This window comes from Aspergillus fumigatus, chromosome 7 (genome assembly GCF_000002655.1).
Source record: "Aspergillus fumigatus Af293 chromosome 7, whole genome shotgun sequence".
Classification (NCBI taxonomy): Eukaryota; Fungi; Ascomycota; class Eurotiomycetes; order Eurotiales; family Aspergillaceae; genus Aspergillus; species Aspergillus fumigatus.
In genome coordinates this window covers 530,556-555,367 of record NC_007200.1, presented here as the reverse complement: position 1 = coordinate 555,367, position 24,812 = coordinate 530,556, and the positions used below count along the sequence as shown (strand labels likewise).

Sequence of the window (24,812 nt, the reverse complement as noted above, 5' to 3'; positions counted from 1 at the left end):
AATGAGTAGAAGAGGATAGAGAAGGAGGAACTTGGAGCCTAGATAAATTACAGCAGATGCGTGACCCGCGGGGGAGGGGTAAATGCATACGGAGTCCTGTTGGACGAACGATGGATCAAGCCCGAGTCGGACGAGAGTACTATTATTGTTCGGGGATATTCATTAGGTTCGGTGGGACATATATGTGGGAATCATTCATGCCCTTCTTCTACTTGCCAGAGACTAAATATATGGCGTCGATAGCCCATCCATGCAGAATACATCATTGTTGCTGCTTGTCTCTTGTCGGGAGTGATAGACGATGACGTCGTGACAGATGATGGCTCTGACCAATCACAGCACTCATATTGTCATCCCCCTTATATCATCATTGATCCTACCTATATTCGTGGGGAAGGGAAAGGGGAGGGGAAGGGTGAATAATGTGGTAGGAATATGATATCAGTTGCGGTTCTACCGAAAAATCCCACCAATAGCCCCAAGGTCAATCGGTTACGAAAAGTGGGAAGGAAACGTTCTATATCCGCTCCCCTAGTGGCTTTGGGTCGTCCATGCCAATTCCGCTACCCCACGAAGCCGAGAAAGAAGATGGGGAGAGCACGTACTAAGGTACTGAGCAAGTGCTGCAGAGGATCATGAGATTGAGCAAGTTAGATATCGATGAAAGTGGTAGAATAGGTACAACCAAAAGACATTATGTACACCTCAACTCCTTCAGCGCCTAGCATAGGAACCGATGGATATTAAAACAATATATATTCACAGCAATCAGGTATTTACGGATCCTTCTTTCACCCTTCATGTTTCTGGCTGGGTGTTTCGACGCATGTCGTTCATCGTCTGCCTCTGACTCCGGATGAAGAAAGCCTGGTGCGCCTCCGCGTGCTCGGAACATTCTTCTGCACCCACCCAGAGCCTCGCGGCAGTCGATGTGATTTGGCATAGTCCTCGTCGCTTCCGCCAGGTGAAACGGGCGGACTGGACTGAGTCAGATCGACGATATTCGAGAGCTGCGAAGCCGTGGGCGGCTGAGTGCCAGACGCCTGGTCATGCCGGATCAGCCAGTTGCTTTCTTGGATTGAACTCATCGAGGATCGGTCTTGAGGTGTAGGAGACCTCTGCGGCTGCGCGCTTGTAGGGGTCTTGCGGGATATGGGAGTGGACGGTTGCAACTTTGGCGGCGCAGAGTCCGCCGCTGATCCGTCTTCTGCTGTGACAGCATCGCCCTTGGCTTTCTCCGAGCGTCGTCGCAGGCGCTCTTCTTGGGCTTTGTCGATTTCGTAGAACGGGTTAGGCACAAAAGAACTAGAAGACGATGATGCCCGCGACCCGGGCATTTTCGGACTCTCTTTCGGACCCGGGGAGCCCGGAGTGGGCCGCTTGCCCTGGAAAAGCTGTTCAAGCATATGGTTGAAATTAACGTAATTGTCCGGGCTGCTGAGCAATTGCAGGTCGTCGTCCGAACTCGTCGCCGAAGGGGCGTCATTGGAGGCGTTGGGACGAACAGTAGACTGAGGGGTTGAGGGCGCCTCTGTGGGTTGTGGAAGGAAACTGGATTGTCCTCCATTATCATCGCCCCCGTCTGCATTCCGAGTAGTAGCAGAGGTGACTTCGCGAGTCTCCTGCTCAGGGCCCGGCTCTGGGAGCGATGGCTCCGTCTCCGCTTGAGGAGAGTGAAATCCAACGAATTGTGGTGATTGTATCACAGGACTGGCGTCGTCTTCGGGACTGCTACCTCTGGTCCCTTTCGCGGTATGATCGACTGCCTCGACGGCTTCGTCTGCAGCCGTTTCGAGATCCTCACGAGCATGCGAACTGGCAGACGGTTGGGGAGAGTTCCTATTGCTGTCATTGGCTGCCTCGACCTCACCCATCGTGTCATCCTCGTCGGCCGTCTTGAAGTTCTGAAGGCAGGAGCCCTCAGCTGCGGGAGAGCTTGTTTTGGGTGAGCGCATGAACGCCAGACAGCTCGAGTAGTGAAAGAGGATCAATGTACTGACTTGCTGACTTTGTCGACCACCCCAACGTCTGCCACATCCGCAGCTTGAACGAGCTTCGCATCAAACAGATTGGCGAATGATATCTCTCGGAAGCCGTCGTCTTCGGCTTGATCGTCGTCCATGCCGGGCATTTCGAACTTGTCATATCCTCGTGTGCCATCTTCTTCGTCATCCTTGTCGGGTTGCTCGACTTGTCGCCGATCGCGCTTGGCAAGCTGCAGCTTGAGTACGTTGTCTTCGAAAACGTCGTCTATCCTCGCCACAAGATAATCGGACACGGTAGGTTGCCAGTTCGTCTCCTTGGACACAACAAGCTGCTTGAAAGCGATCACGGATCCTTGCTTCAAATCGCCTTCCGTCAGATCCGGGACAGAGCTCAGATCTGCTGGTAGAGGAGGAAGATCGTCCTCCGTGTTTTCTGATGGCTCTTCGCCTGCCGACTCGACTCCATTCGTGGGCTCGGTGCTCGGCTGCTGCTCTGGATCATCGTAATTGAGCTGCATGTCTTCTTCGGTATAATGTTTATTAGATTCCTCCGCGTAATCTTCGTACTCGTCTGCCTCGAAGACGTGCAGTTGCTGTCTTCTCTTCCTCTTGCGCCCCCAGCCTTTGCGCTTCTTTATGATTTGATGAGCCTCGGCATCCCAGCGTTGTTCAAACGGGAAAGGAGGTGTAGAAAGCTCGATGTCATCAAAAACACATTCAGTAGCTTTGAGGACCAGTTTCTCCTGCCAGTTTTCTTCCGCTTCACTATCGCTCCCCTCCGTGGGGGCTTGCTCTTCTGACACCTTGATCCGGGAGTTGTTGACTTTTCCCGCGAGTTTCTTTCGAGTGATCTCTTCATCTTCCTTGGACCGTGGGGCTCGCACTCCTAGAGACCCAAAAAGCAACCGTCTGGAGCTTGCGACATCCAGAGTACGTCGTTTGTTAGCAGATTCCACAACCGCCCCATTGCACTCCGCATCCTCCTCCGCTGACCCGTTCGTCGTCTTTGTTTCGGGGGGCTCATTCTCTTTCTCCATGATGGCGTCGACGTCTACTCCGCCTGTTGCCAGAGCATGGAGCAACTTTTGTCTTTTTGCTTCAAACTCCGCCTGTTCCTCTTCGTTGGTTCGGCGCTTCTCATTCGCCTTGTGCTCAGGTGGCTCGTACCATACCCCATTCTTAGCTTCCCATTCTCGGAGGGCTGCAAAGTCGGCTTCGGCAGGCAGAGCGCCAAGCTCCTTGAGCTTCGAGAGCCTCCGTCGCAATTTGTTGCGTTGATTGCTCTTCTTAGTCCTGAGGGAACCGTGCCCTGGAGGGTTCATCTTGGGCTGTAGTTGTCTGTTCGGTGCGGGAGTGGGAAGGGACTCGTCTTCTGATTCGGATGTTGAGGATTTGTCTGACTCAGAGGATGAATCCTCATCTTCAGATTCTGCATCTTCTGCCTCGGACTCAGACGACGAGACCTCCGACGCAGAGGTTGTTGTCTCGGAAGGAGAAGTCGAGTCTTCCTCATCCGATGTCGAATTGTCGGTGTCACTCGAGGAACTGCTGCTGAAGCTCTTGTATATGGAGGGCGAGCCCTCAGAAACCTGCTCAGCCTGGCTCAAGTGAGAATCGCTCTCACTCTGAGAGGGACAAGGTGACGTCTGCCGCTGGGCCTCCTTGAACCGCACGGCTTTGGAGTCTCGTCGCGATGAACCTGCTTCAGATGGACTTTTGGTCGCAGCTTGATGGTCAGCGTGGTGCCCGGAAGCATTGCGTAAGATACTGGCCCTGGTCCGCAGGGGATAGCCTCCAGGCCCGGTGGGCTTTTCTTCTAGCACTTCCGCTGAAGACAAGCCCACGGTCTCCCGGTCTTCCTTAAGAGCCTCCAGTTCTTCCGCCAAGTCTTCGGCCTCGAAGTCTGAATCGTCCGCGTCGCTCTCCGAAGCTTCGTCCTCCTCTCCCTCACCGAGGGAATGACGGATGACTGTCCCGTCCCCAGATTCATCTTGACTCTCATGGTAGTCTTCATAATCGTCGTCATGATGATAATCCGTATATTCATCGTGGATGCCATCATCGTCATGAGCCTTGAGTCTCGATAGCTCCTTCATTGAGCTTACTCGCCCAGGAAGAGTCCATTGCACCTCATCATCACCATCATCCACAACACCGTCCCAAGTCGCAAGCATAGTGCGCCGTTTCTTCCTTGGTGGAATCGCAATCGCCGGTCTGGAGGACGTCTGCCGTTTGAGGAAAGGTCGACCAAAGGGAACCCCATCAATAAGATGTTTGCCGTCACTTGAAATCTGGTGGCGGCCGGAGAGCCGTCTCGCTCTGAGATCTGCGATTTGAAGGGCACGGATGCTGAAGATTCAGAATCAGTATCAAGACATACCAGTCGGCGCGCACAAGCAGCAGGGTGATGCCGGATCTATCAACTTACACTACTTCATCCCCATCCCTGAGAAGCCCATCGACCTCCATGAAATGCAGACACTCAGAGCCACCCACTTCAACGGCATAGTCCTCCAGGCCCCATTGACCGCTCGATTCGCTGTCAAAAATCGCCGGCTCCGTTTCTAACGGGACCACCTCATTGACATCCTCCAGCAGCTGCGCGATGGTATATCCACCATTGGAGTATAGCGCATTCGGCGTCCGCGCTGATGCAATAGCGGAAGACGCAGCAGGAATTACGGAAGAGCTAGGTGTCGCTTGACCGTACATTGACGGCGGTGACGTTGTCCAAAGAATGCGCGTCACGGGTAGACCGTGACGCTGAATGATAAGATGGAGACGCATCGTAGGGCACTTGGACACCTTCAGCTCCTAAAGATAGAGGGATGTTGACCTGTCTAGAGATATATCATTTGGGAGCGCCACTAATTCGTGCTATCCTTTACTCAGGAAGATGATGCCATGCAATCGCCAGCGGTAAGAGTCGGTGACGCGAAAATTTATTGCGATAGGTAGAGCACAAGCGGCGTAAAGAAGCCGGTTGCAGTCACAGAAGAAAGTGGAAAGTAAAGGCGACAAACATGCTGGTATCTGCGAAAAGAAGATGCGATTACTGGAGAAAGGTCAAGACGACACAGCTGAAAACAACATGGAGAGCTTGCTTGACAGCTCGTGGAGACAGCTCTTTCTTGAGGCTTTGCCGCTAATCCTTTTTGGTCCGAAGACGCCTGAGGCAATCATCCCACGAACATATTTCTTATTACTCTCAAAGAATACCGAAATAAGAGACTAGATTCCCTATTTTATACTTGCTATAAGCTTGCAAAGGGAGACATTTGACGCAACAATTGTTTGAGTGAAGCAAATATCGACTTCGCCGTGTGAAGGCCCCTTTGCCACAATGCACGTAGAGTGCATGAGGTGTATCTGTGTCTCGAGGTTATCTTTTATTACCAATAGCGGTGAATTATAAACAACTATTGTAGAAGAATCATGCACCTGAGGCAATATGGGCGGGTATCAAAGATTATGTAGAGTTTTAACAAAGGGCATTCTGGCTCTAGGGAGGCCAAATATCCATTGGATGCATCATATGCTGTTGGTGGAAATGACCATTAGTCGTATATGATTCTATTGTCTTTCTTTGCTTCAAGATGGAACACGGGAAACCTTCTCCCAAGAGGAAAGCTGTCGGGACATGGTTGTTAGCTCTTGCGACAGTGCTATTGTGGCCGAAGGCGCGGAAAGAGCTCGTTTCCTAATGCGAAAGACTGATCGTAGTCACCCATTACGATAAGCTAGGTTTATGAGCGCCCCGTACTTGGACTCCTAGGTACAGGCTTTCTGTTGGGTACTCCAAGATTGATCGGACGAAATCCCGGTTGAGGTCGTCCCCTGTCATTGCGGTTTTGCGGTGCAGTAGGGCTTTCAGCAACCGGCTGATATTGAGGTGGACTTTCCTCGTCTGGAGGGAGTGCCTTGTGTGTCTTGAGCACACTCTGCTGGCGTGCAACTGGAGATGTGGGAGGTGAGCCGGAATGAGACTCCGGAGGGGTAGAAGGAAGCATGTCAAACGATTCCGACGAGGAGTTGGCTGTGGGATGGCCGTACAGCAATGTGGCGTCACGTTCCTTTTTCCGGAATACTGACGATGTCGAATCAGCTCCATGTTCAATGGTTCTGCTGGAAGAGGAAGCATCTGGTGGGTTATACTCGCGCCGGGGGCCATCCACAGGACTTAGAGTTTCAGCCATCGCGTCCTCATAGCTTGGGGGTGCTTCGTCATAGACATCCTCTACACTGGTAGGCATGGCCGGACCCGTTGGCCGGGGAGGAACTGGTGGACGCTCGTCTGTATCATCCACAGGATGGCCGGTCATCGGAGGAGGTTTCGACCAGGTTGCTTGACCAGTAGTAGCCATAGCATCTAGCAGTGCTTTTGGAGGAGCTATTCCAGAGTACACTTTGACTGGCATTCTCAAGGGAAGTACGATGAGTTGGGGCTTCGAATGTCAGCAAGGGGAAATTTTGAGCACAGCGTCCAGTTCCATACATACCTTCATATCTCCAATACTTCCGTGGCTCAGGCCTATTCGTACCTCGAGTTCATAAGTTCGTGATATATTACAAGTCTCAAAAGATGGCGCAACTGAGCTGGGTAACGGAATGCGATTCCACATGGAGGGATCAAGTGTCCACTCTGTACCAGCGGGGTCCCCTCCTCTGCCGAGAGGAATAGACATGTTACTACGGCTGAGAAGAACCCAGCTGCCGCCTTCTGTGCGCCGAAGATCATGGGCCAGGACGTGGGTATAACTAATCAGCTCAATTTGCAGCATCTGAAGGAAGATCGTTTCGAACGACTCGGAGACCTTCCTCACCAGCAACCTCAGGGGTATTGGCTCATTACAAGTAAGAATGGACGGGTTTGGTAGTCTTGCATCTGCAGACACACGAAGAGGCTCTCCTCCCACATCCCGGAGCGACGAGGAGGAGGCTTTGGAGAATAGACTCTTGGTTCTGATTTTTTCAGGAGCTTTGCTGAACTGATGTTGACGTCTAGCGTACGTCTCTTCGTTAGGCCTTCCAGTTCGTGGAGGCTCGATTGGTAGGAAATTCAAGGGTGTGATCTGGTAAAGAGTCAGCAGCTGTTCATGACGATATTTTCTACGCTGAAGATTCTAGTACATACGGCTCTCAGATTCTCCTTGTAGAACTGTGGACGAATGACTGTTGCTTTCACATAGTATTTGATCTCTGCCATGCCTGGAAAACCACTCAAAGAAGGAGGCAAGGTCTTCTTAACGTGTCGATTTGTATCCTTGGCCACCTCAACCTTCAACCCGGTAAAGTTCAAGTTGGTGAGCATACTGTTGTGTGAACTGCATGAATTGTTGAAAGGGAACTTGAGCCATGTCAGTCAATGTCGTCGCCTCAGCTAGTGATGATACTCACTTTGAATTGGAAGGGATACTCGTACGTCCCAGCAGCAAATGTGTAGGATGTATTCTGAGTTCTCTGGTTGAAAACAGCTGGAGTTGGGAAGAGTGTCTCAACTTTGTACAAGATCTGTCAAGTCGGTTAGTTGGACTAGAATTTTTGACCTGCTGTTTCGAGCAGACGAACCTTATGGACTTCAAGCTCCGTACGTTTCTTATCCGACTGTTCATTATGTGGATGCCGTGGACCTGAAAGTCGAGTTCTGCTTTCTCCCTCAAGTTTCACTTGAATGCCTCCTATCGGAGCTTCTGAGGGGAGATGTAGCACAACTCTACCCGTCAGGAAGTCGAGATTGGTGAAATGAGCATGTGGCCTGTCTAAATGGATGGTTACAGACATAGCAGGCACTCAATCTCAGTAGCCGAGCGTTCCCTTCCCGATGAGATGATAGCGGAAATAGTGGTTGTTGATGTAGCTGAAGCGACAGCGTGCAGTCTCTGTCGAAACTCCAACCGGACGATACAAGTGTGACTTATGGAATTACTGTACAAACTTTTCTCAAGTATTAGACTCACTCCAGTGTCATAGAGATCAAGTGTAAGACAGAAAACAGAGCACGGGATTTCGGCATGGACTAACTAGTTAACGGGTATCTGAGGGTGGGAAATATGACGTTCTTCCAATACGAAGAACAAAAGGCGGGCGTGGGGCCACTCTTGGTGGCTCTTAACTGACACTCTTTGAAGAGGGTTCGCTTTCGTCACAAATTGAAACATTTAAAAGACAAAGAAATGCCGTCTCCTTATCGTTATATTATTCTACTCCTCATTTCTTTTGTCATTCTTATTGGCTAATTCTGGTTCTCCTGATCTGCTGTTCTTCTGAGTCTAGGCCAAGATTCGAGCAAAGCCACTCGCATTCTACGAAAATAGAGCTGCACCGCCACTCTCGACGCTACCACTGATTCAGAAAGCTGTGCAGAAGGCTGATCATCATTGGACGGCGTCAAGATATGTACCTATACCAACGTTTGACATGATATCACAATGTCACTGTCGTGTCATAGAAACCGCTAGTCTAATCGGGTATCGCCAAGTTTCCAGAACAGGACAAAAGGGGGCATCATTCCAGCAGCTTCCAGTTGCTGATCTCTAGGCATCAAGATTTCTCGTCAATGGCCAAACTAAGCGTCATCAAAGGCCCTCCTTAGCAAGCATATCTAACATGGATGGTCAGCGACAGAACTAAGTTAGTCACGCGAGAAATTTGACGCATCCTACCTGCAATGTCAAGGTAGAACGCGATGGCGTTGAACCTACGATTGAAACCAGCTCATATTAGTGGACGACCTCGAAGCCAGAGATAGATTTTACAAACCTTTGCCTGTTTCCAGTTATCTCGCCCGCAAGCCACTTCAGCCTGTTGGTCCAGTTGATCAAATCCAGGTGGCTGGCCCCTTCCAGGGTGCCTTTGTATTTTCCCCATTTGCTGCTAGCGACGCTGACTAGCCCATCGTTATATCCTTCCACCTCTTGAAGAACGCGATGGGACAAGCGGAACATAGACCAAAAGCTTGGTTGCATCGCTGCGCCGTAGCTGAAGTAACTGCACAACGCTCAGCCTTGCTGCCATTGATTTACTGTAGACCACTTACCGAACATCCTCAACGTCAGGCGTGGCTGGATTGAACGTATCTTCCATATACTTGCGCGTCAACTGGGAAAAGGCTCCAGTTTCAACCTTGAGTTTTCCGAGAGTGTAATATAACTGGGGTAGCCGCTCGTCTGCAGTGTTATAGGCATGAGTTTGGTTCTTTGTATAGAGTAATCATGGAACGAACCACCAATTCGCTCAAGGACATAATCTGCAACCGTAGAACCTGAATTGTCTGAGTAAATAACCGTGGATTATTCCAAGGACGCAGCATACCACGATGAGGAGTCGCAATTGTCGTCAAAGACAAGACCTTGAACTTCTTCGGTCTTAGACGACTTATCATGTAACGAGCATCAAGGCCCCTTGTCATGTCAACAAAAATCATCAAAGCAGTCTCATCTGATTACAGTGTATCTCACCCCTGTAAGACGACCGTGAATATTTCGTCGGCTAAGATAGGTAAAGGAGTATCTTACCATACTATGTCTGTACATTGGTCAGTCTGAAAGCTACCCTTGAACCTATTAAAGTAGAGAATACATACGCAATAATATTTACAGCTTTCCCCTGGGCGCCCTCATCTATATCCTTCACCAGCTCCTCCGCACGCATCTCAATGGACCCCGAAGGAGGTACTGTTGCAGTGATGACTTGCACTCCTTTCTGGGTCAAAGCTTCCTTGATTCCTCGCCAGTACTGAACTCCAGGAAGGAGAGGGCCAGCGAGGCGTAACTCATCAAAACCTAGGAGCCCATGCGCAAGGACAACTGGATACTTTGGGGTTTCTGATGTGATGACGAAGGTCGATCAACAAGCCGACCTCGGGCACACGAGGATAGGAAACAATCAGACTTACCGTAATGATCTCGGATCACCGCATATTCGTCTCGTAAGACCTTTCCAAGATCATCAAGGCGAGGGTCAAGAGCATCGGAACCTATATGCTTATGTGATTTGCTCCTGCACGGCAAAGCGTGGAAGCTCCGATAGGAAGAACTAAATGATCGAAACCTACACAGGCTGCGAAGAAACCTTACTTGTGCAGACGCATTCAATTCTGCACCAACATGTACCATAGTCGTCCACTAAGTTTGTCTTTGGTTTTTATTTTTTTTTTTTTTTTCAAAGAATGAGAAATGAAGGAGGACAAGTTTACTTGTGATCGAGAAGCCGCAGTCCTTATGACGCAAGTGGATCCGCGTTCCATGCCTCAGGCAGAACTTACCCTCTACTCTATACACGGGTTGTCGAATAATCACAGGCACAGAGAGCGGCAATGAACTAATGTGGATGTATGCATATTTGTACATATTTCCAGTTTTCACTTGGGGACTGTCAGTTGAATATTAGATGATGGACACCTTGACCCAAGAATATTTGCTTGATCCACAAGCATCAGTCGAGCTCACTATGAAAGGCATCCATCTTTTCTATCGTTCCGGCTAAGCGCAGGGAAGCTGGGGAGAAACAGGAAGATTTCATATCTATTGCGAAAAGCAACACAGATGGTATGTTCAAGACCCTAGAGCAAGCAAAAAACCGAACAGATGTAACCACTGCATACGGGTTGAAAGACAGCAGGCATTGATGTACCAAACTTCTATGCCTTTATCTTGTCTGACGCCTGAGGATTCACATCAATGACTGCATTGATCAGGTCTTCAACAACCTTGTTGCCCTTCTCCTTCCCCGCAGTTTGAATATCTTGAAGTTTGACCTCGGCCTCTTTGTTGGCATCCTCCTCGGCCTTCTTGTACCCACTCGAGTGCTGTAAGATTGTCCAATAGTTAGCCACAAGCATGAGGAAGCGTTGCAAAGTCCTCTGCATGGACTCCATCAGAATCCATCGCCAAAACCGAGACTCACCTCAGCCTCGAACTTCTTGAATTCCTCCTCCTTCTGTTGTCTGTACTCGTCAATTTCTTTCTGAGCCTCCGCCTTTGCGTCCCTTATCCGCTTCGTGCGATCTATTTGTACCCATCGTCAGATATGCCAACTGAATGCGAAGTCTAAGCGCGCATACATTCTCTGGCTGGAGTCGCAGGAGGTCAGTAAGGTTTCATGAAAACCAGATCTCTTGACAAAGCTATAAAAAAACAGGGTACATACCTTGCTGTACAATCTTCTGAGCCTCTCTCTCGGCCTAACAGTGGAACATTAGTCCAGGTCCAACAGCAATCACCCCAGCATGACCTACATCGAGGAGGGTCTGAATGCCTGCTGAGTTCTGGGCGGACTAGATCAGGTATGTTAGCCTCCGCCATATTTCAATCACAAGAGCACATATAGCTCACCATGATGGCTGAGTGTCCCTGAATACCGCGACAATAACCAAATGAAGGAGACAGAGCTCAGGATAGATAAGGTAGAGATGTGGAGCTGGTGATGGGCAGCTCGATCCCCGAATCGCATACGCCACGAATGACCCGCAAGGCGGTCGGGGGTTCTGCCATCTCTCACCGCTACCGTTTGTGATTATCACCGATGCAGCCTTAAAGATTGCCAGGCCTTGTCAGATCGTCAATTGAGCCGTTGGGCGTGGTGCTTTTTTCAAGGTCACTACAATGTCGCGAGCTTCCAAGGTGACACTAGCACTCACCAGTCTTGGTACTGCGGGGATCGTCTACTTCGTGCATTGGTCCCAAGAGCAAGAGAAAGCGGTAAGCTCGGAGACTGCTCAGCATCCCTCAACTGTAAAAGCTAATTATTTGGCATCTTGATAGCAAATGCACAAAGGCGTTGAACGAGATATGGAAAAGCAGCGGATTCGATTGGAGCGACAAGCCGAGTTTGAGATGCAGAAAGCCCTGGAAGAGGAGTACCGAAAGCTGCAAAAAGTGTCTCCGAGCACAGATACTCAAGGGTCGAGCGGGTGACATGGAAACCGTAAGATCAGGTCATAACCAGGTTGAGCAAATGCACAGGTCTGAGTCTATGTGCTTGGACATACAATCTTGGGTTCAGTAAGTTCTGATGTTCGGATCTCTGATCGAAGCTAATGACTTGTAAGAATCAACTATATAACATTTCGACGTTTCCGAAATGGAATGTGTAAATTAGTCACGATCTGTATATTATACCGCTTAGAGTCACTAGACATATTCTGCATGAACTTGTCTCAATGCAATATCATCTCTGCTTCATATGAGGAAATCCATGAAAACAGACGGTTCCACGGCGTCTGACATGAACACTCAGAGTCTGGTCCTTTGAGAGCACGAAACACCGTGCCAGTCTGGTAGGGCAGCTTTCTCCGAGGGTTCTGGCCCTTATGGGAGTACCCAGCTCTTATAGGCAAGCTCTTCTATATATATCACATCGGTCAATCCTCCAAGGCCTACTGGGTGCCTTTTCAGCATGGTGGCCTCTCTAGTGAATATGTGAGCTTCTACCTTCCCGGTAGTTATTTAATTGCAGCCTGTTTCAGAAGCAAATGGCCCCGTGATTGATCGAGTTGAGTCAATACATCAAAGAACATTTTGTGGCCCTGAAATGCGCACTATTGGAATATACATCTATGCCTTTGCTTCGTCGACACTGATCCGTGAACATCCCACGCACTGGAAGCTTGTTTACATTCGATGAACTGTTTCAAGTGTAGAAGTACCTAACTATGTGGTTTCCGAGGAAGATTTTGTCAGGGTAAGTCACCAGTCATTCGCTACTTCGGGCGCAAATTCCTTTCCGTATGGAAGGGGCAACCTCGACTCTCGAGTTCGTTGCTTGGATGCTATGATGCTAATGATCCCATGTGCTCACATTGTAGTGGAGCTGTTGATTAGTTGGTGAGCTGTACGGTGAGAAGTATATTCCCCATGCAGGTCTGATGTAGCCTAACAGGCAGTCACGCAAGTAGACAAACCTGGGACGCTCTCGGTTGCATATATCTCATGCCAACGGTCCACGTGAGCGCATCTCCAACCTTATCTGTATTGGTCACGTGAAACCCTCGGCTATCTTCGGAGGCCGGATTGATTCCGGCCTCTTATCGCGCTAACGGGCCTAAAAAACGCTAATCTGACAGGATGACGGCAGACGTAGCCAATCAGCGTACACTTTATGTAACAACAGATCTTGGCATCTATCGAGATATTGAGCAGGCAATGTACATGACATGGAGTGTTCCCTGGCATTATCCAAGCAACAACCATAAATTGGCCAGGAGCTTTGATGATCACGGACTCCAGACACATGGTATAATGTCTAGATGGAGTCTGGAGGCTTTCCTCAAAGTGCCAGGGTCGACAAATGCGACTCGAGCGGACTGTCTACTACGCCAAATCGGGTTTAGCGTGCTCCCGTGACATTATCATGCCCTCTCTGGCAACTGTTTGTATAGAGATGTTGTTGAGGCATCGAGATGCAATGATTAGTCGAAGGATGGTGAATTTTACATCGGGTATCTCTATATCAGCTTAGTAGTTGATATTCTTGCGCTTGCAGATGATTCTCTCATGGTTTCACGCGCACAGTCGATGTCTCCACGCGAATTTCGTAATGGCATGCCCATGGCCGGAAATAATACCGGCCTCTGATATTATAAGAATCGCCTCCTTTCCTGCCAAATCCCCCGTCTGTTTCTCTGGATTCCAAGTCCTCGAGAGGCCTCGTCTTGCTCTAGCTGACGTTTTGTACTGACGCTTTGTTTTCATTTGTCTCATATCATAGATCCTCTTGTGTTCCTTCGTCCACCATCACTATATCAAGTCACCCTTGCCTTCCCCTATAGACACATAGACATACTCTCTTCTTGTCAACTTCTACCATGACTCAAAACAAATTCCCTCCAACCTCTACCACAACCCTGAAGAGGTTCCCTCATATCCATGATGACCCTGCTACCCTTCCCAGGTCCTTGGACCCCTTCACCATCACCACCTCCACTGGCTTTCTACCCTACTGCACGTCTCCTACTACGCTGCCCGATGCCTTCAAGCCCTTGATGGACCTGCTGGACCGTATGCCTGTCGTCAGGCAGGATGGCAGTCCCGGTCTGCTAGCCAAGTACGAACTGGGCCCTGCTGTCGAGACTGAACTTCCTGACCTGACTGACGAGGTTGACAAACTCGTCACTGCTGACGGCTCCCGGGACCTCTACATGGTCACTGCAGTGTTCCGAGACTACTCTTTCCTTGCTTCGGCCTATCTCCTAGAGCCATGTTGGGAGAACTGGTGCAAGGCCCCGGAGAACGGGTATGGGCTGGGACGGGACAAGCTGCCCAAGGCTGTCGCCCGCCCCATGTACCACTGTGCGCAGCTGTATGTCTTTCGTTGTTGTATCGTGATGGTATATTGCTGATACCCTTGTTCAGGCTGGACATCCCTCCATTCATGTCCTATGCTGCCGCTTATTCGCTCTTCAACTACCATCTTGCGGATCCATCCAAGGGCTTGGTTTACGACAACCTCCGCCTGGTGAGGGCTTTTGAGCGCGGCCTCGACCCCAAGAGCTCCGAGGCAGGCTTTATCCTTACCCATATCGACATGGTCAAGGAGTCCAATGGTCTGATCAGTGGTGCCCTCAAAGTGGTCGATACCCTTGAGCAGGGTGGCCCTCGCTCCGAGGTCAACGACGGCTTCCGAGAGATTCTCGCCTCAATGGAAAAGATTGAAGCCTGCATGGAGGGTAAGCTACTTCACCGTCATTCATCCGCACTCACGAACTCAACTCCCGGCTAACAACATCAGACATGTGGGCCAACTCCAAGCCGGCCGAATACCTCTCCTTCCGCGTCTTCATCTTCGGCATCACCTCTCAATCCATGTTCCCCAACGGCGTCATCTACGACGGCGTCTTAGACAATAAACCCCTCTACTTCCGAGGAGAAAGTGGCGCCAACGACAGCATGGTACGCTCCCTAACTGGCCTCCCTTTTTATCTGCAATCCCAATTAACATCTATCTACCTCAGATCCCCCTGCTCGACCACCTCCTCCAAATCCCCATGCCCTCCACCCCCCTCACCAAGATCCTACACGAGTTCCGCGCCTACAGACCACTCCCCCACCGTGAATTCCTCGCCTACATCGACTCCAAGGCCGCCGAAGTCGACGTCCGCAACTTCGCAGTCCAAGACACGGAGACTACCGTCCTGCTTCTCAAGACACTGAACCACGTTCGCAGCTTCCGCTGGCGCCATTGGCTGTTTGCCAGGGAGTATATCATCAAGCGGACGCCGCATCCCACTGCTACCGGTGGTAGTCCTATTGTCACGGTTTGTGCTTTTCCCTCCTTGTATCCGGAAAGCATCGAGCTAATGTGGATGTAGTGGCTTCCAAACCAGTTGTCTGCGGTGATGGATCTGATGGTTTCGATCTACGATACGTATCTGGCACCGCAGAAGGCGGCCGGGGTCGTGTCTAACGGGCATCTCGCGTACGATGCGACGGTGCAGAAGCAGGTGGAGCCTATGATGGAAATGGTGCGCGATCAGAGGGAGAAACTGGCGAGGGAGGTCGAGAGGTGGTGCAAGGAGCGGGGTGTCTAGTTGTCCGTAGATTGTGTAGGTAGTTACACAGCGCAAACGCCGCTGTCCACTGCTACGATCTTTGTCTTGTGAGATGGTGTTACTGGACTTCATCCATATGATGTTCGTTCTGTCTGATGAGACCTACTGTGTTTTGTCAAGAAGATCTTCTAGTAATACATGTTCCCCAAAGCCGCGAAATAGAATAATACATGCAATACTTGGAGCCCTGCTCGCTCGCACCTATGCGATTATTTCAACGCCCCGAGATCGTCCATACGCGACCGCATCTGATGACACTTCGTCGCAAAATTTAGCGTATATCCGATCCACTTTCGCTACGCTGTCGTCGGAGCTTCGTGCATCGGCAAAAGCCTTTATTGTGCAGCCGGAGATCCTTGTATATGAGAGATGCACGACCTTGAGGCTGGGTAGTGCGCCAATTATAACGGCAGCTGACTTGTCATCAGTACCTGCAATGTGCGAAATGTTGAGTTCCTGTAAGTCGCTCAGACTGTCCATGCGGACTAGTTCGGAAATCTGAGCACCGGTGATTCGGAAGCAGCTGTCGAGATGGAGGACTTTCAAAGGCGCCTGGGCGATGGTGCAGAAGTGCCGAACTGTGTAGCCTGTCGCCCATGGCACGTCAGTGAGGATGAGTGTATGAAGATTCGGAAGCTCGAAAGGTTCCTTGTAGACAAATGGGAATTCCCTTTGGACGAGGGAGCCTCCGACCAGTCCTGTGCCTCCACGGATGCGAAGGTATTCGAGGCTAGACGGCAGACCGAATTCTGCTCCAACATACATGCCGCTCAGGTCCAGCCGGCGCAGCCGTGAAAGCTCATTTACATCAAAATTTAAACGATAAGGAGTGAAGATTTGTGGGTTCCAGCTGAGCCGAAGCTCTTCTAGATTGGGAAGACATGTCGAAAGACGCTGCTGTATGGCATTAGACTCATTGCATTACACGTGAAAGGCAGGGAGCCAACGAGAGCCATACCGGAAGATGAAGAGCAGGAGCCTGCACGTCTGGTACAGAAGCGCCGACCATAGCACCAAAAGTGATACTTTTGAGACTTGGAAGTTTCTCCGGCCACTGTACGCGAGCCAAGTTAGATGGCTTCGCCTCATGAACTTCGAGTCGCTCCAAAAGTGGCAGAGTCTGAAGAAATTTGCCAATGGTCTCCTGCGGTAGGGCTGTGTGGCCAGATATGATCAGAGTTTTCAATCCTTTGGAGCTCTTGTACAGGTCATAAAGGACATCAGGCTTGGACTGAGCCCATATCTCAAGATGCTCTAGGTTAGGGCACCTGCTAAAGAACTCCAAGACTCTTTGCGTAGACGGTGTCGAGATATTCTTGACAATGGCATGCGTGAGCATGGCTTTTGATCGACGGATGTACGCCCGGACTGAAGGCCAGTGGATTTTGCCACGAGCATCCGAGAGATCTATACGCATCCAGAGACTACGTATCGACGACAGAAATCGATCCCACTTTTTTGATACGCGAAGAATAGCCCTAGGAAAGTAGTCAGAACTGTGCTATAGTGCCTGCATTTCGATCACTCACACAATCTGCTTGAAGTTGAAGTGATTCACAACCATCATGACTACCTCCAATGGCAATACCGTGAACGGGTCATGGCACTTTGCATGTACTTTGCTCGACAACTTGTTATGAAGTTGCTCTACAAGCTACGCAACAGTCAGTACGTCTGAGAACTCGAGTCCGTACAAGGTGGCTCAAATAAGGCATGGATTAAGTGGGGAAATAACCTTACCTGACGACGAGGATCGCAAGTCGGCAAAGTCTTTAGGGCATAGGCATAGACATCAAGTGCCTTGTCAGGTTTCCCATCCGACAGCAGGACCTTTGCACATCGAAGATAGCCCTGTCAATGGTCAATGGAGGTGCATTTTGACATCTATAGTATGTAATTTGCGATCCTACCCGGGAGTCTAGTTTGTTAGTCTTTATCATGGCCCTGGCATCCCGCAAAGCCAGGTCATACTTGGCTAGCTTGGCATAGGTGGCAGCACGGTTATCATAGACACTGATGACATCGCCATGGCTGGTTCTCAAAGCCTAGTAGAAGAAACGAAAGTCTTAATATCATCATTCGCATAAGCCTCAACAGAGATGGTCCCCCTGAGGCGAAAATTACCTCTGTAAAGACCTCTAGGGCGGCTTGAAAATTGCCTTGCTGATATAGTTTCTGGCCGTTTTGCTGCAATAATGCGGCGGCATCATTTAGGCCATCATCATCTATTGACAAAAACCTCAGCCACCGAACACAAACATCATTTTATCGCTCCTGTAAATCCATCCCAGCACTCTATGTGGACTACCTTAACAACAATCGAAGAAAAGGACTTACCTCGAGATAAAGCCATCTTCCACTCGAATCCACTTCCCACACCGCCTGAGGCGGAAGAGAGACGCGCATCATCAACCTGGCAACGGGAACTGCGCGTTGGCCATTTTGGAGGCTGCTGCGCTTGTGGTCGGAACGGACAGCCCCAGCAATGGCGGTGTTTACTTTCTTCCCCTTTTGGAATAATCCCTGCTGCATGGAAAATAACGGTCGTCGACAATAATAATCTCTCATCCCCACGTCGCCATCGTCGCTGGCTCCAAAGATTCTATAAAGCTTGCAGGTCAAGCCATGGAGCCGCACAATTTACAGGCGGCATCAACTTATATTAATAATGTGCTCCTTGCTCGCGGGCTGGTCAAAAGCGGCCGACCGATCGACTTCGCCCAACCGGAGAACGACGACGGAGGGGTTGAAGGCACAATGGCGAGAATCATCAACTTAATTAATGATTTGGTCCTGAGAAGAGACGTATGTGAATTGAGAGCTTATATTCTGTTTGAGCTGTGTGTCTGACCAGCGTCAACAGCGGGAAGCAGAGCATCGGGAGAACCTGGCCACAACGATTCGGACATTGCGCGCGGAGGACTCGCAGAAAATGCTTGAGATTGTATGTTGGGCTTGTTTCAGTGGCTGGGAGCAACGACTAAAGTCATTCACAGGAAAAGCTGAAAACGAAGACGTCGGAATTGGCCCGGTCGCTGGCTCTGGCGGAAGCCCAGGAACGTGCCCTGAAAACAAACTTGTCCAGCACCGAGGCGACGATTAGAGGTCTAAAAGAGCAGATACAACGCATGAAGGCGAATGTGCAACAGATTCGTGCACAGTGCGCCAATGACGTCCGCAAGCGCGACCTGGAGATGCAGAAGTTGAAATCACACTTGGCTGAGCGACAGAGAGGGAGACGGGAAGGACTGGGCGTGACGACAATCAACATCAACCCCACGGTCGATCGAATGTCCAAATCTAGGTTTCTTGCCGGCGGAGAAGGAGTCCATGATCCCGGGTACAGCTTGAAGCAAGAAACGAACGAATTCTTGACGGAACTGTGCCAGAGTTTGAGCGACGAAAACGATACACTGATTGCGCTTGCGCGCAATACTGTTCAGACTCTGCTGGATCTACAAGGGCTGTCGCAGATGGAGGAAGGACACGAGCAGTATCCGAATGCATCGACAAGCACAAGGGGCATGAAGTCGTCCCAGGGACCGGTCACTACGATTCCTTCATCTTGCGAGGAACTATCGGTTCAAATGGACAGAGTGCTCGAGCACCTGAGGACATTGCTGACCAACCCGTCCTTTGTACCCCTAGAAGAGGTCGAAGTCCGCGACGAGGAAATCAAGCGTCTACGAGAGGGATGGGAGAAGATGGAAACTCGGTGGAAACAGGCCGTTACGCTCATGGACGGCTGGCACAAGAGAATTGCCGACGGAGGTGACTCGGTGCGAGCAGAGGAGCTCCGGCTGGGTTTGAAACTCGACCTCAGCGTTGACTCGATGCAAGAATCCACAACCGATAGTGGGATTGATACAACGATGCAGTCTCCCATTTACGAAGACCAACAGGCCGAGGAAGAGGCGGAGGCCCCAGTTAAGGTGGCCAAATATAATACAGACCGAGACGAGACTGGCAACCATGATGCCAGCAAAATAGCATCGCCTCGCGAACGGAAATCTCGCAAACCTACCAGTCGCGCTCTAAAAGAACGGAGCGATAATAACGTTTCTGGGCCTCGGAAAGTGTCCTTTACACCTGGATTGCAAGGCTCGCCATGTGTAGCGACTGGCCAAGAAGACGAGACCTTGGTGGTCAAAGCTCACAAATCTGAGGCTGTAACCCGACGGCCGTCGAAGAAAAAGATAGATCCCAAGAAGTCACATCAGGTACGGGCCAAACCAAGTGATATTGGGAGTAGTTGAGGGCTAACTTGGTGGCAGCAGGGTCCCGAGGGCGAGACACAGTTAAGTGTATCGCAGAAACTAGCAGCTGTTGAAAGCGAAGCGCGAGCCGCAGAGGAGGCTCGCAAGGAGTCAGAAAGCCGAAAGAGAACTCGAGGAGTGAAAAACTCCAAGAAAGCCGCTCGTGACCGACGGAGAAGCACATTGACGACTGACGAGCTCGGGGAGCTCTTGGGCATGCCATCGCGATGATGGGATTGGGGCCTTGGTTTGGTATCTGTCTGGCGTTCCGTTTTGTTGATACCCCGAGCAGTTTATCTGTACATACGTTCCTTTTTATTTTCATATTTTCCACACTCACTCAAGGGCCGAATACTTTTGAAACGGCGCATATAATCGCTGCCACTCTGTACTGTACTGGTGTGAACCATCTACTTTCAATCACAATAATTCTATAATATACGCTTTGCAAGTTTATCATGAGGAGAATGGCAGAGGACGCATTAAGGGGTTTGTCGGCATGTCATCTTGTGCCCATAACGCTTCTCCCACAACCTCGGCAACTGGAGCTTCGAAGCACGACCAGTCAATCTCCGCATTATATTATTTATAGCCAGACAACCTTTAGAAACATCAGATCAACAACTGCTAATCCAAATCATTGTTGCAAATCTATCTGGTACCTTAACCTTTGCTTTCACCGGTTGAGCGTTTTCATCTTTCCACCACCAACCTTTGTATCTCAGACGGCAACACCCTGCGAACCATTCGGAGACTATATACGGAGTATACGCGAACAAACTACAAGTTCACACTGAAGACCTCCTCATATCCAATCAATGATGTCCTCGTCACCACCCAAAACATTTCATGGCTGGGTTGCCCGCGACGCCACCAGCCCTCTGACATTCACCACCTTCGAACCTAAACCCTTCACCGAAACCGACATCGAAGTTAAAGTCTCCCACTGTGGCATCTGTGGCACAGACATCCACACCCTCCGCTCAGGCTGGGGCCCAAGCGACTACCCCTGCGTCGTCGGCCACGAGATAATCGGCACGGTCGTCCGCATCGGCCGCAGCGTCCCCACCCTCGCCTCCTCCCCCGCCTCCCGCACAATCAAAGTCGGCGACCGCGTCGGCATCGGCGCCCAGAGCATGTCCTGCCTTCGCGCTGACTGCGAGCCCTGCGCCGACGGCCGCGAGAACTACTGCCCCCGCATCACAGGCACCTACAACAGCCGCTACGCCGACAAGAGCAAAGCATACGGCGGGTTCGCGGAGTTCTGGCGCGGGCCTGCACACTTTGCGTTCAAGATTCCCGATGCGCTGCCCTCCGCGGCCGCAGCGCCACTGCTCTGCGGCGGCGTGACGGTTTACGCGCCGTTGCGGAAGTATGCTGCCGGGCCGGGGAAGACGGTTGGGATTGTCGGGATTGGCGGGCTGGGGCATATGGGGATTCTGTTTGCCAAAGCCATGGGCTGCGATCGCGTGGTTGCGATCTCAAGGTCGTCGAGCAAGCGGCGGGATGCGCTGGAGGGGCTCGGGGCAGATGCGTTCATCGCGACGGACGAGGAGAAGAAATGGGCGAGGGCGCATGCGCGCACGCTTGATTTGATTATTTGCACGGTTGACGCGCCGGATATGCCTCTTGCGCAGTATCTGCGGCTTCTCAAGGTGGATGGGACGTTTGTTCAGGTCGGAGCACCGGAATCGCCGCTGCCGCCGTTAACGGCATGGTCGTTGATACAGAAGGGGGTGAAAGTGACGGGGTCGAATATTGGGTCTCCGGATGATATCCGGGCGATGCTGCAGCTGGCTGCGGAGAAGGAGGTGTTGCCGTGGATCCAGGAGCGGCCAATGCACGATATTAACGCCGCTCTGGCTGATATGGATGCGAATAAAGCGAGGTACCGATATGTGCTGTCCAATGAGATGGGGGCACAGTCGAAGTTGTAATAGATCGAGATTTTGGGCCAGACTATCGTGTCGTGTCGTGTCTATAAAACACCATTCATATCCACTTGTTTATGGTGGATACATGGTTCAGAGAACGATTACAATCCAGAATCAGAGGTGCTTATCCTTGTAGAGTAAGAAATACGAAAGCCTGCGGAACAAGAGATGGTGGGAACGGTGGATATATCTTGGCAATCGAGAAAAAACCATCACTTTTACCGAAAAGGGAAATTAGTACGAGATATACGAACAATCCAGTGGGTTTTTGACGTTGCCTGGGATGAGCCAAATTCGAAGAAATCTGAAGATCAATTGTTGAGGAGTCGACTAGTCAGAGATAGGTATATAAGATGTAAATTCCTTCTTAGCTGGGGATCCTTCTGAGAGAATTGAACTATCTTTTTGCCCAAGCTTTCCAGAAGCATTTTGGAATATCTCTTGCTTGGTTTGCCATTGTTACATATAAATCATCGCCATGTTGTTAAAGCGAGGGTATGAAGGCTGGGTAGCCTATGAGTACTATCCCTCCATGGCGGCAGGAGTAATATTCGTCGTCCTCTTCGGCATTGTCACCCTGCTACACACCTTCCATATCTTCCGAACAAGAACATGGTTTTGTATATCTTTGGTCATAGGAGGCTACTGTACGTTTTGATCTGCTGCCGAGGGATGATTCCATTGGGCTGGATACCTGACTTCATCAAGTTGAATTGATAGGATACATTGGACGCTGCCTGTCAGCATCCCAATCGCCAAATTGGACCCTTGGCCCGTACATCATGCAGAGCACATTGTTGCTGGTAGCGCCTGCGCTATTTGCTGCCAGTATATACATGGAGTTGGGCCGAATCATCCTTCTCGTCAAAGGGGAGAAGTTTGCAATCATTCGGGTGACCTGGATGACCAAGATATTTGTTGCGGGAGACGTGCTCAGCTTCCTGATGCAAGCATCCGGTAGGGTTTGCAGTTATTACGCCCTAGATGCGAGCTAAAACACTAATGATCCGTTGCACGACAGGGGCGGGGATCTTGGTCACGGACAACCAAAGTATCGGCGAAAATGTTATCGTTGGCGGTCTCTTTGTCCAGATCATCTTTTTCGGTTTCTTTGTGATAAGCGCTTTCGTCTTCCAGCGTCGGATCACTGCCCATGCAACTCCCGAGTCCGTCGCCGAGTACATTCCTTGGAAGAAACATATGGGCGCGCTATATGCATCAAGTATTCTGATCTTGGTTCGATCCGTATTTCGAGTTGCTGAATACCTTCAAGGCTGGGATGGTTCATTGCTGCAGAGCGAAGTGTTCATATATGTACTGGACGGACTTCTGATGTGGTTCGTCATGGCTATCTTTCTGGTTGTTCACCCGAGCGAGATCAATTGCCTGTTGGGTCGCGGGAAAATGATGACAGCCAAAGGGGGTCTCCAGGTCTGTGAGGCTGCTCCTCCTGTTTAGCACGTGGAATAGCTCTCTAGCCTTGTCGCGATGATGCTTCATGAATTGTCTGTTTGCCGAGTTTATACCGCCTTGTCGTTTTCCTTCCAACCTGTCATTCTGCTAGAGCAACCATTCTTTGACTTCTTCTTATTATCGCCTCCACATGCGCTTATTCGCTTGTAGACGGGACTGCAAATGCCAGATGGAGATAGAACCATGCTTTCCACATTGATGCCTCAGGTTAAATTCGGCTCGAATGCCTGGCCAAAGATATCTCTCATAGGCCAATATATCAACGGGCGCCAACGCTCATCTAGAACAAGCCAGAGCGCCTTTGAAACCCGAGGACCCCACTCGTCGAGACACCAATTGTGTCGAAGGCGATGGAGGATTGCGCAGTAGTATGCCAGAATGACCAGGGCTAGGGGCTTGCGCTCCCGCACGCAATCCACGTATCTCGGTTGCAGCTTGATTGCCCACCTGCAGGCGACAGTAATGGAAGTTACGCCGCTGTACACGGCGCCTGCCATATCTGCCCATTTGTCGATGGTGTCCTCGTAAACAGACGTATCATGCGTGGAATCTGTCTCTCCAATCGACTTGTTTGCATCGTGGAGCTTTCCTAAGGCAAAGAGTATATCACCGGGGAGATTGACTTCGTATTCGGGAAACTGTACAATTGGCCCAAAATCGCTCTCCTTTATCGACGAAGACGCAGTACTCAGCACCTGGTGCACGCCCCGCGACAGGATAAGTAGCTGAAGGAGATCGTCAATGTAGTCCCATGGGTCTTTCGCATCTGGCGGATGAGGATAGCCAAATGCATAGACGGCCACAATGCTCGCAAACGCAAACATAGCTTTCGCATTAGAGGGGTTAATATCATGTAGCCGTTCACGAAACAAGGCCAATGCTTGGTCCTGATGCGCGACCGCAATGCTGACGTAGTCGGCACGGCGATGGTCTGCCCTGGTCCGCGCAATATGAAGTGCAGAGATAGCTAATATCCCATGCATGAGGAACGGGTATGACAGCGCCTCTTCGGGGACAGAGGCGCGCCAAATACGGTCCGTTTGCTCGTTGCGGGAAAAAGACCTATAGGTCTCATTGCACCACTGCATCATCAATTCCAAATCACACAGGTTCAGGCCTGTAAGTGAATACGGAGTTGCCGCGCCGTGTCCACCCAGCTTCCCGAAAATGCCAAAGGAAACGGCAGTGTCGTGGAGCGACTGTTGCTCCGGAGGCCCCTCGGAGGCAGATTTGTTCGACCTCGAGCGGGACTGCGACCTCCCATTTGCCCACAAAAATGAGCCGCTGGAATCGTACTCGCATTGCGCCCTGCGTTTGACGCAGTTGGAGCACGCTGGGCGAGCTTCATCGCACTGAGAATTGTTAGTGATATTTTGCAGCTCAACTAAGTGGTGTGAGTCTCCGTACTTTGACCCTGCGTCGTTTGCACTCTACACAGCCATGTCTTGATTTACGATGAGGTCTTCGAAGAGCCATCTCTTGGAGGGCAGTCTGTGCATAGCGTTGGCAGTTTGTACAGAGAGGAACGTCCGACATTAGGCAACACAAAAGATGTCCCCAGCTGATTATGTCATCCAACCTCATCGCTTCTTCGATCAACGGCGTTTTACTACAGCAT

The 24,812-nt window shown here is 50.6% G+C and overlaps 11 protein-coding genes across 11 annotated transcripts; 5 read left to right on the top strand and 6 right to left on the bottom strand.

Annotated features, from left to right (window-relative positions):
• Window positions 1–562: 562 nt before the first annotated feature.
• Window positions 563–5,061, bottom strand: AFUA_7G02060 (uncharacterized protein). Its single transcript, XM_741633.2, has 3 exons — window positions 4,414–5,061; window positions 2,001–4,334; window positions 563–1,935 (listed from the first exon to the last, which is right to left on the bottom strand). The coding sequence occupies exons 1-3, from the start codon at window positions 4,770–4,772 to the stop codon at window positions 834–836; spliced, it is 3,795 nt and encodes a 1,264-aa protein (XP_746726.1). The 5' UTR covers window positions 4,773–5,061; the 3' UTR covers window positions 563–833.
• Window positions 5,062–5,731: 670 nt separating this feature from the next.
• AFUA_7G02050 (arrestin (or S-antigen), N-terminal domain protein) lies at window positions 5,732–7,766 on the bottom strand (the record flags this gene model as incomplete). The annotated part of the gene is made up of 5 exons (XM_741634.2): window positions 5,732–6,430; window positions 6,485–7,057; window positions 7,120–7,332; window positions 7,383–7,496; window positions 7,554–7,766. 5 exons carry the CDS (start codon window positions 7,764–7,766, stop codon window positions 5,732–5,734), a joined length of 1,812 nt encoding a protein of 603 aa, XP_746727.2.
• Window positions 7,767–8,704: 938 nt separating this feature from the next.
• On the bottom strand, window positions 8,705–10,230 carry AFUA_7G02040 (triglyceride lipase; the record flags this gene model as incomplete). The annotated part of the gene is made up of 7 exons (XM_741635.2): window positions 8,705–8,972; window positions 9,022–9,151; window positions 9,208–9,246; window positions 9,297–9,385; window positions 9,568–9,808; window positions 9,880–10,108; window positions 10,180–10,230. 7 exons carry the CDS (start codon window positions 10,228–10,230, stop codon window positions 8,705–8,707), a joined length of 1,047 nt encoding a protein of 348 aa, XP_746728.2.
• A 393-nt stretch (window positions 10,231–10,623) lies between these two features.
• On the bottom strand, window positions 10,624–11,287 carry AFUA_7G02020 (uncharacterized protein; the record flags this gene model as incomplete). The annotated part of the gene is made up of 5 exons (XM_741636.2): window positions 10,624–10,791; window positions 10,890–10,929; window positions 11,047–11,055; window positions 11,133–11,166; window positions 11,221–11,287. The coding sequence occupies 5 exons, from the start codon at window positions 11,285–11,287 to the stop codon at window positions 10,624–10,626; spliced, it is 318 nt and encodes a 105-aa protein (XP_746729.2).
• Window positions 11,288–11,438: 151 nt separating this feature from the next.
• On the top strand, window positions 11,439–12,166 carry AFUA_7G02030 (protein PET117). Its single transcript, XM_741637.2, has 3 exons — window positions 11,439–11,683; window positions 11,747–11,986; window positions 12,034–12,166. The coding sequence occupies exons 1-2, from the start codon at window positions 11,588–11,590 to the stop codon at window positions 11,897–11,899; spliced, it is 249 nt and encodes an 82-aa protein (XP_746730.1). The 5' UTR covers window positions 11,439–11,587; the 3' UTR covers window positions 11,900–11,986; window positions 12,034–12,166.
• A 1,005-nt stretch (window positions 12,167–13,171) lies between these two features.
• AFUA_7G02010 (indoleamine 2,3-dioxygenase family protein) lies at window positions 13,172–15,510 on the top strand (the record flags this gene model as incomplete). The annotated part of the gene is made up of 5 exons (XM_741638.2): window positions 13,172–14,282; window positions 14,336–14,649; window positions 14,712–14,872; window positions 14,935–15,237; window positions 15,292–15,510. The coding sequence occupies exons 1-5, from the start codon at window positions 13,789–13,791 to the stop codon at window positions 15,508–15,510; spliced, it is 1,491 nt and encodes a 496-aa protein (XP_746731.1). The 5' UTR covers window positions 13,172–13,788.
• A 222-nt stretch (window positions 15,511–15,732) lies between these two features.
• Window positions 15,733–17,945, bottom strand: AFUA_7G02000 (Leucine Rich Repeat domain protein; the record flags this gene model as incomplete). Its single annotated transcript, XM_741639.2, has 7 exons — window positions 17,869–17,945; window positions 17,656–17,756; window positions 17,442–17,576; window positions 17,272–17,382; window positions 17,061–17,185; window positions 16,490–17,009; window positions 15,733–16,428 (listed from the first exon to the last, which is right to left on the bottom strand). Exons 1-7 carry the CDS (start codon window positions 17,882–17,884, stop codon window positions 15,733–15,735), a joined length of 1,704 nt encoding a protein of 567 aa, XP_746732.2. The 5' UTR covers window positions 17,885–17,945.
• Window positions 17,946–17,998: 53 nt separating this feature from the next.
• AFUA_7G01990 (uncharacterized protein) lies at window positions 17,999–20,275 on the top strand. Its single transcript, XM_741640.2, has 4 exons — window positions 17,999–18,336; window positions 18,395–18,475; window positions 18,528–19,751; window positions 19,809–20,275. Exons 1-4 carry the CDS (start codon window positions 18,157–18,159, stop codon window positions 20,016–20,018), a joined length of 1,695 nt encoding a protein of 564 aa, XP_746733.1. The 5' UTR covers window positions 17,999–18,156; the 3' UTR covers window positions 20,019–20,275.
• A 63-nt stretch (window positions 20,276–20,338) lies between these two features.
• AFUA_7G01980 (NAD(P)-dependent alcohol dehydrogenase) lies at window positions 20,339–21,929 on the top strand. The gene has a single exon (XM_741641.2). It carries the CDS (start codon window positions 20,606–20,608, stop codon window positions 21,722–21,724), a length of 1,119 nt encoding a protein of 372 aa, XP_746734.1. The 5' UTR covers window positions 20,339–20,605; the 3' UTR covers window positions 21,725–21,929.
• Window positions 21,930–22,503: 574 nt separating this feature from the next.
• Window positions 22,504–23,179, top strand: AFUA_7G01970 (RTA1 domain-containing protein; the record flags this gene model as incomplete). Its single annotated transcript, XM_741642.1, has 2 exons — window positions 22,504–22,678; window positions 22,743–23,179. 2 exons carry the CDS (start codon window positions 22,504–22,506, stop codon window positions 23,177–23,179), a joined length of 612 nt encoding a protein of 203 aa, XP_746735.1.
• Window positions 23,180–23,397: 218 nt separating this feature from the next.
• Window positions 23,398–24,700, bottom strand: AFUA_7G01960 (Zn(II)2Cys6 transcription factor; the record flags this gene model as incomplete). The annotated part of the gene is made up of 2 exons (XM_741643.2): window positions 24,602–24,700; window positions 23,398–24,546 (listed from the first exon to the last, which is right to left on the bottom strand). The coding sequence occupies exons 1-2, from the start codon at window positions 24,668–24,670 to the stop codon at window positions 23,398–23,400; spliced, it is 1,218 nt and encodes a 405-aa protein (XP_746736.2). The 5' UTR covers window positions 24,671–24,700.
• Window positions 24,701–24,812: the final 112 nt, after the last annotated feature.

Bases quoted from the DNA above. Each gene is read 5' to 3' on its own strand.
- AFUA_7G02060 (XM_741633.2), bottom strand. From the start codon at position 4,772: ATGCGTCTCCATCTTATCATTCAGCGTCACGGTCTACCCGTGACGCGC. The intron at 4,335-4,413 runs GTAAGTTGATAG...CTGAATCTTCAG, and splicing joins AGGGATGGGGATGAAGTAGT to CATCCGTGCCCTTCAAATCG. The intron at 1,936-2,000 runs GTCAGTACATTG...ACCCAAAACAAG, and splicing joins GTGGTCGACAAAGTCAGCAA to CTCTCCCGCAGCTGAGGGCT.
- AFUA_7G02030 (XM_741637.2), top strand. From the start codon at position 11,588: ATGTCGCGAGCTTCCAAGGTGACACTAGCACTCACCAGTCTTGGTACT. The intron at 11,684-11,746 runs GTAAGCTCGGAG...GCATCTTGATAG, and splicing joins CCCAAGAGCAAGAGAAAGCG to CAAATGCACAAAGGCGTTGA.
- AFUA_7G01990 (XM_741640.2), top strand. From the start codon at position 18,157: ATGGAGCCGCACAATTTACAGGCGGCATCAACTTATATTAATAATGTG. The intron at 18,337-18,394 runs GTATGTGAATTG...CAGCGTCAACAG, and splicing joins ATTTGGTCCTGAGAAGAGAC to CGGGAAGCAGAGCATCGGGA. The intron at 19,752-19,808 runs GTACGGGCCAAA...TGGTGGCAGCAG, and splicing joins ATCCCAAGAAGTCACATCAG to GGTCCCGAGGGCGAGACACA.
- AFUA_7G01980 (XM_741641.2), top strand. From the start codon at position 20,606: ATGATGTCCTCGTCACCACCCAAAACATTTCATGGCTGGGTTGCCCGC.